Raw genomic sequence first — 7,536 nt, 5'->3', positions numbered from 1 at the left:
GCTTAATGTTTCCCTATAGAAGGACTGTCACATCAGCCTTGTATGACAGGCTTAATGTTTCCTTATAGAAGGACTGTCACATCAACCTTGTATGACAGGCTTAATGTTTCCTTATAGAAGGACTGTCACATCAACCTTGTATGACAGGCTTAATGTTTCCCTATAGAAGGACTGTCACATCAACCTTGTATGACAGGCTTAATGTTTCCTTATAGAAGGACTGTCACATCAGCCTTGTATGACAGGATTAATGTTTCCTTATAGAAGGACTGTCACATCAACCTTGTATGACAGGCTTAATGTTTCCTTATAGAAGGACTGTCACATCAACCTTGTATGACAGGCTTAATGTTTCCCTATAGAGGGACTGTCACATCAACCTTGTATGACAGGCTTAATGTTTCCTTATAGAAGGACTGTCACATCAGCCTTGTATGACAGGCTTAATGTTTCCTTATAGAAGGACTGTCACATCAGCCTTGTATGACAGGCTTAATGTTTCCTTATAGAAGGACTGTCACATCAGCCTTGTATGACAGGCTTAATGTTTCCTTATAGAAGGACTGTCACATCAACCTTGTATGACAGGCTTAATGTTTCCTATAGAAGGACTGTCACATCACCTTGTATGACAGGCTTAATGTTTCCTTATAGAAGGACTGTCACATCAGCCTTGTATGACAGGATTAATGTTTCCTTATAGAAGGACTGTCACATCAACCTTGTATGACAGGCTTAATGTTTCCTTATAGAAGGACTGTCACATCAGCCTTGTATGACAGGCTTAATGTTTCCCTATAGAAGGACTGTCACATCAGCCTTGTATGACAGGCTTAATGTTTCCTATAGAAGGACTGTCACATCAGCCTTGTATGACAGGCTTAATGTTTCCCTATAGAAGGACTGTCACATCAGCCTTGTATGACAGGCTTAATGTTTCCCTATAGAAGGACTGTCACATCAACCTTGTATGACAGGCTTAATGTTTCCTTATAGAAGGACTGTCACATCAGCCTTGTATGACAGGCTTAATGTTTCCTTATAGAAGGACTGTCACATCAGCCTTGTATGACAGGATTAATGTTTCCCTATAGAAGGACTGTCACATCAACCTTGTATGACAGGCTTAATGTTTCCTTATAGAAGGACTGTCACATCAGCCTTGTATGACAGGATTAATGTTTCCTTATAGAAGGACTGTCACATCAACCTTGTATGACAGGCTTAATGTTTCCTTATAGAAGGACTGTCACATCAACCTTGTATGACAGGCTTAATGTTTCCCTATAGAAGGACTGTCACATCAACCTTGTATGACAGGCTTAATGTTTCCTTATAGAAGGACTGTCACATCAGCCTTGTATGACAGGCTTAATGTTTCCCTATAGAAGGACTGTCACATCAGCCTTGTATGACAGGCTTAATGTTTCCCTATAGAAGGACTGTCACATCAGCCTTGTATCACAGGCTTAATGTTTCCCTATAGAAGGACTGTCACATCAGCCTTGTATGACAGGCTTAATGTTTCCCTATAGAAGGACTGTCACATCAACCTTGTATGACAGGCTTAATGTTTCCTTATAGAAGGACTGTCACATCAGCCTTGTATGACAGGCTTAATGTTTCCTTATAGAAGGACTGTCACATCAGCCTTGTATGACAGGCTTAATGTTTCCTTATAGAAGGACTGTCACATCAGCCTTGTATGACAGGCTTAATGTTTCCTTATAGAAGGACTGTCACATCAGCCTTGTATGACAGGCTTAATGTTTCCTTATAGAAGGACTGTCACATCAGCCTTGTATGACAGGCTTAATGTTTCCTTATAGAAGGACTGTCACATCAACCTTGTATGACAGGCTTAATGTTTCCCTATAGAAGGACTGTCACATCAGCCTTGTATGACAGGCTTAATGTTTCCTTATAGAAGGACTGTCACATCAACCTTGTATGACAGGCTTAATGTTTCCCTATAGAAGGACTGTCACATCAGCCTTGTATGACAGGCTTAATGTTTCCCTATAGAAGGACTGTCACATCAGCCTTGTATGGCAGGCTTAATGTTTCCCTATAGAAGGACTGTCACATCAGCCTTGTATGGCAGGCTTAATGTTTCCCTATAGAAGGACTGTCACATCAGCCTTGTATGACAGGCTTAATGTTTCCCTATAGAAGGACTGTCACATCAGCCTTGTATGGCAGGCTTAATGTTTCCCTATAGAAGGACTGTCACATCAGCCTTGTATGGCAGGCTTAATGTTTCCTTATAGAAGGACTGTCACATCAACCTTGTATGACAGGCTTAATGTTTCCTTATAGAAGGACTGTCACATCAACCTTGTATGACAGGCTTAATGTTTCCTATAGAAGGACTGTCACATCAGCCTTGTATGGCAGGCTTAATGTTTCCTTATAGAAGGACTGTCACATCAGCCTTGTATGACAGGCTTAATGTTTCCTTATAGAAGGACTGTCACATCAGCCTTGTATGGCAGGCTTAATGTTTCCCTATAGAAGGACTGTCACATCAACCTTGTATGACAGGCTTAATGTTTCCTTATAGAAGGACTGTCACATCAGCCTTGTATGGCAGGCTTAATGTTTCCTATAGAAGGACTGTCACATCAGCCTTGTATGGCAGGCTTAATGTTTCCTTATAGAAGGACTGTCACATCAACCTTGTATGACAGGCTTAATGTTTCCTTATAGAAGGACTGTCACATCAGCCTTGTATGACAGGCTTAATGTCTCTGCCCTGCTACAGCTAACTGCCCTCTTCTGTCTGCGCTGCCCAGCAGCCACTTCGTGAGACAAAGTGCTGGAGAAAATGTTGACAGAATTCTCAACACCTCAGACAGAGAGACAGAGAGAGAGACAGACACAGACAGACAGACAGAGAGAAAGGCAGGAAGAAAAGAGAGAGAGAGAGAAAGAGAGGAAGAAAGAGAGAGAGAGAGAAAGAGAGGAAGAAAGAGAGAGAGAGAGAAAGAGAGGAAGAAAGAGAGAGAGAGAGAGAAAGAGAGGAAGAAAGAGAGAGAGAGAGAAAGAGAGAGAGAAAGAGAGAGAGAGAGAAAGAGGAAGAAAGAGAGAGAAAGAAAGAGAGAGAGAGAAAGAGAGGAAGAAATAGAAAGAGAGAAAGAGAGAGAGGAAGAAAGAGAGAGAGAGAAAGAGAGGAAGAAAGAGAGAGAGCGAAAGAGCGAAAGAGCGAAAGAGAGGAAGAGAGAAAGAGAGGAAGAGAGAAAGAGAGGAAGAAAGAGAGAGAGGAAGAAAGAGAGAGAGGAAGAAAGAGAGAGAGGAAGAAAGAGAGAGATGAAGAAAGAGAGAGAGGAAGAAAGAGAGAGATGAAGAAAGAGAGAGAAAGAGAGAGAGCGAAAGAGAGAAAGAGAGGAAGAAAGAGAGAAAGAGAGGAAGAAAGAGAGAAAGAGAGGAAGAAAGAGAGAAAGAGAGGAAGAAAGAGAGAGAGAAAGAGGAAGAAAGAGAAAGAGGAAGAAAGAGAGGAAGAGAGAGAGCGACCAACCAGCTCTCTCATCTTTCCTCCTCTGAGGTGTGTGAAACATCAAGATATGCCTGTCTGTCTGATGCCAGCGATGCAGGGCCAGGCAGGCTGGTCCATACTGAGAGCTGGTCCTGGTCGGGCCAGGACGGTGTGCTAGCTTGGCAGCCAGATATACTGTTGCTCTCCCTGCCATGCAGTGAGCCTGCTATTCCTGGGGAGCTGTGAAATCTCTATGTGTCCTGCTGTCATAGATGACAGGGGAATATAGAGAGAACCAGCACCACCAGGAATGTAGGTTTTAAAATCTATTTTTAATAAGTAGCTGGGTCAGGATCAGGGCAACTAGACTAAACATGGGGCTGACATGTGGGTTGTGTTTCTGAAATCAGCTGATAATAATAGTTATATATATATATATTTAAATGTGATGTTCTGTTTCTGTTACATGGGATAAAAACTCAGATTTTCTAATAATATTGTAAGACCTGAAGATATGCATACGACAACACAAACAACTCCATACGACAACACAAACAACTCCATACGACAACACAAACAACTCCATACGACAACACAAACAACTCCATACGACAACACAAACAACTCCATACGACAACACAAACAACTCCATACGACAACACAAACAACTCCATACGACAACACAAACAACAACACAAACAACTCCATACGACAACACAATCAACTCCATAACACAAACAACTCCATACGACAACACAAACAACTCCATAAGACAATAGAAGCATAACACCTGCATTTAATTACTGTAGTAATAACAGTATTAGAACAGAAAGGAAACAACGTTTTAATTCAGCGTTAACTTTATCCAACTTAACTTAGGCATTTACTCAGTCGGTTACGTGGCCCATGTAAAAATGGATAAAACTATTCTGGAGTTGCACCATGATTGAACCAACTGAGCCATTGTTGATTAAGTTATGTTTAGCCTTAACGGCACTTAGAGACAGGTGGCCTAGTGGTTAGAGGCAGGGTAACCTAGTGGTTAGAGGCAGGGTAGCCTAGTGGTTAGAGGCAGGTGGCCTAGTGGTTAGAGGCAGGTAGCCTAGTGGTTAGAGGCAGGTAGCCTAGTGGTTAGAGGCAGGTAGCCTAGTGGTTAGAGGCAGGTAGCCTAGTGGTTAGAGACAGGGAGCCTAGTGGTTAGAGGCAGGTGGCCTAGTGGTTAGAGGCAGGTAGCCTAGTGGTTAGAGGCAGGTAGCCTAGTGGTTAGATGCAGGTAGCCTAGTGGTTAGAGGCAGGTGGCCTAGTGGTTAGAGGCAGGTGGCCTAGTGGTTAGAGGCAGGTAGCCTAGTGATTAGAGGCAGGTAGCCTAGTGGTTAGAGGCAGGTGGCCTAGTGGTTAGAGGCAGGTGGCCTAGTGGTTAGAGGCAGGTAGCCTAGTGGTTAGAGGCAGGTGGCCTAGTGGTTAGAGGCAGGTGGCCTAGTGGTTAGAGGCAGGTGGCCTAGTGGTTAGAGGCAGGTGGCCTAGTGGTTAGAGGCAGGTAGCCTAGTGGTTAGAGGCAGGTAGCCTAGTGGTTAGAGGCAGGTAGCCTAGTGGTTAGAGGCAGGTGGCCTAGTGGTTAGAGGCAGGTGGCCTAGTGGTTAGAGGCAGGTAGCCTAGTGGTTAGAGGCAGGTGGCCTAGTGGTTAGAGGCAGGTGGCCTAGTGGTTAGAGGCAGGTGGCCTAGTGGTTAGAGCCAGGTGGCCTAGTGGTTAGAGGCAGGTAGCCTAGTGGTTAGAGGCAGGTGGCCTAGTGGTTAGAGGCAGGTGGCCTAGTGGTTAGAGGCAGGTGGCCTAGTGGTTAGAGGCAGGTGGCCTAGTGGCTAGAGGCAGGTGTTGGGCCAGAAACTGAAAGGTTGCTAGATTGAATCCCTGAGTTGACAAGGTAAAAATCTGTCGTTCTGCCCCTGAACAAGGCAGTTAACCCACTGTTCCTAGTCAGTCATTGAAAATAAGAATTTGTTCTTAACTTACTTGCCTAGTTAAATAAATCTGTAACATAGTGCTTTGTTTCAATAATATTTGTAAATATTTGTAAATCTATAATGGCATACAAAATCATCTGGTGTAAATTCAAACCAAACACGCAAATAAAAATGTAGACTATATGCAACTAAATCCTATCCATAGTTTCTTTGCCTGACAAGTACCACGTGAAGGTTAACATTTGAAAAACAGCTTGCACGTTACTCTCTCTGCGAGCCGAGACCAAACGAGGCTGGCTTCATGTCTGTCAAAGTTGACTAGTCTTCATTAATGTAGTAGAGAGAGACGCACGAAAACAAGCGCTCTTTCCTAGTTGGTTAGTTAGTAGGCTAGAAGTCCGTGCCGTGCCAAGTGCACAGGTGCCCCGTTCTCACCGCTCACGAAGGACAAAATAGACAAAATGAGACTTACAGATAAGAAGTAAAGACGCTAAGGTTGGCTGGAATGTCCGTGAGCCCGAGATCCGAGCAGTCGACACGTTGAAGCATGCCGTCCTCCTCGCAGTGACAGCGGGACGGGCAGTCGCCGACCTGAGCCCCCATCTGCGATATCGCTCCGCATTCCGCGACCACCAGTAATAAGATGATTAAAACTTTACGGGGATGAAACATCTCCATCGTTTTTTAGAAGGAAAAAACTCAATCAAAGGTGCTGAAAAAAATAAAAATAAGAGTTTGCCGCCGTTTCAGTAAGTCCTTCCAAGTCTCTCAGTCTGCGGCTGTCTGTATGTGTCGATGTATCAAGCCTTCTGTCTGGAGCGCATGGAGTAGTTCAGACAGCGTGTCCCTCTGTTCCTATTCTCTGAGATCCATCCTGAAATGCTTCACCGCTTTAAACAGCCTCACCAGTGTGCCGCGTTTCGTGACGTCAGTCAACGCCATTCAAAACCAGGCAGCTAAGCGGAGCTGAGCGCGTGAATGATCTCGGGACGGGGAACGTGTAAATCCTACCGCACGCACGCGGTTATCGCTCCTAGTATACACATGTACTATAGCCTGCTAATCATCCTCCAGCTTCCCATTTTTGCCGCTCTGAAAAAATGTCAGTATGCCACATGCAATGACTTATACATTTCACCACAAATCTCAAGCTGACTAAACTACTGAGAAAGTTCTGAGACTTACAGCGCCGTCAGAAAGTATTCTCACCCCTCGACTTTCCGCCACATCTTGTCGTGTTACAGCCTGAATTTAAAACTATTATGTAAATGAGGTATTGCCGTTTTTTATTTTTAAGAAATATGCAACAACAAAACAAAAAAAATCTATAAAACGTGTTTTCACTTTGTCATTATGGGGTATTGTGGGAAAATGGGAAATAAAACCTATGAATCCATTTTGAATTCAGGCTGCAACACAACAGAACGTGGGGGAGAGAGCCCAGGGGGGGATGAACACAACAGAACGTGGGGGAGAGAGCCCAGGGGGGGATGAACACAACAGAACGTGGGGGAGAGAGCCCAGGGGGGGATGAACACAACAGAACGTGGGGGAGAGAGCCCAGGGGGGGATGAACATTGTCTGTTGGTACTGTAATGAGAACAAGTTGAGAGAAATGATTATGTCTGAAGGAACTGTCAATGATTGACATGGAAGTGTTTACAACATCTATTAGGGTGCTGGACGGTGTGAATGCTTCTGGAGAACACGTGAATGAGGCACTTCCTGAGCTGCACTTCCTAACCTCCTGCCCAATGTATGACCATATTAGAGACACATATTTCCCTCAGATTACACAGATCCACAAAGAATTCGAAAACAAATCCAATTTTGAAAAACTCCCATATCTACTGGGTGAAATACCACAGTGTGCATCACAGCAGCAAGATTTGTGACCTGTTGCCACGAGAAAAGGTCAACCAGTGAAGAACAAACACCATTGTAAATACAACCCATATTTATGCTTATTTATTTTATCTTGTGTCCTTAAAACCATTTGTACATTGTTAAAACACTGTATATATATATATATATAATATGACATTTGTAATGTCTTTATTGTTTTGAAACTTCTGTATGTGTAATGTTTACTGTTCATTTTT

At 43.7% G+C, this 7,536-nt stretch overlaps 1 protein-coding gene across 1 annotated transcript in view; it reads right to left on the bottom strand.

The window, feature by feature from the left end:
• The window catches only part of LOC135569002 (leucine-rich repeat-containing G-protein coupled receptor 5A-like), a 125,694-nt gene extending 119,319 nt beyond the window's left edge, over nucleotides 1-6,375 (bottom strand). The window contains exon 1 of the mRNA XM_065015804.1: nucleotides 5,907-6,375. Coding sequence (XP_064871876.1) covers nucleotides 5,907-6,112 — 206 coding nt within the window. The 5' untranslated portion in view covers nucleotides 6,113-6,375. The remainder of the gene's footprint in view (nucleotides 1-5,906) is intronic.
• Nucleotides 6,376-7,536: the final 1,161 nt, after the last annotated feature.

Source organism: Oncorhynchus nerka, unplaced genomic scaffold (genome assembly GCF_034236695.1).
Source record: "Oncorhynchus nerka isolate Pitt River unplaced genomic scaffold, Oner_Uvic_2.0 unplaced_scaffold_1264, whole genome shotgun sequence".
NCBI lineage: Eukaryota > Metazoa > Chordata > Actinopteri > Salmoniformes > Salmonidae > Oncorhynchus > Oncorhynchus nerka.
The sequence above is the reverse complement of the archived record's forward strand: the minus strand, read 5'-3'. Positions and strand labels throughout refer to the sequence as shown.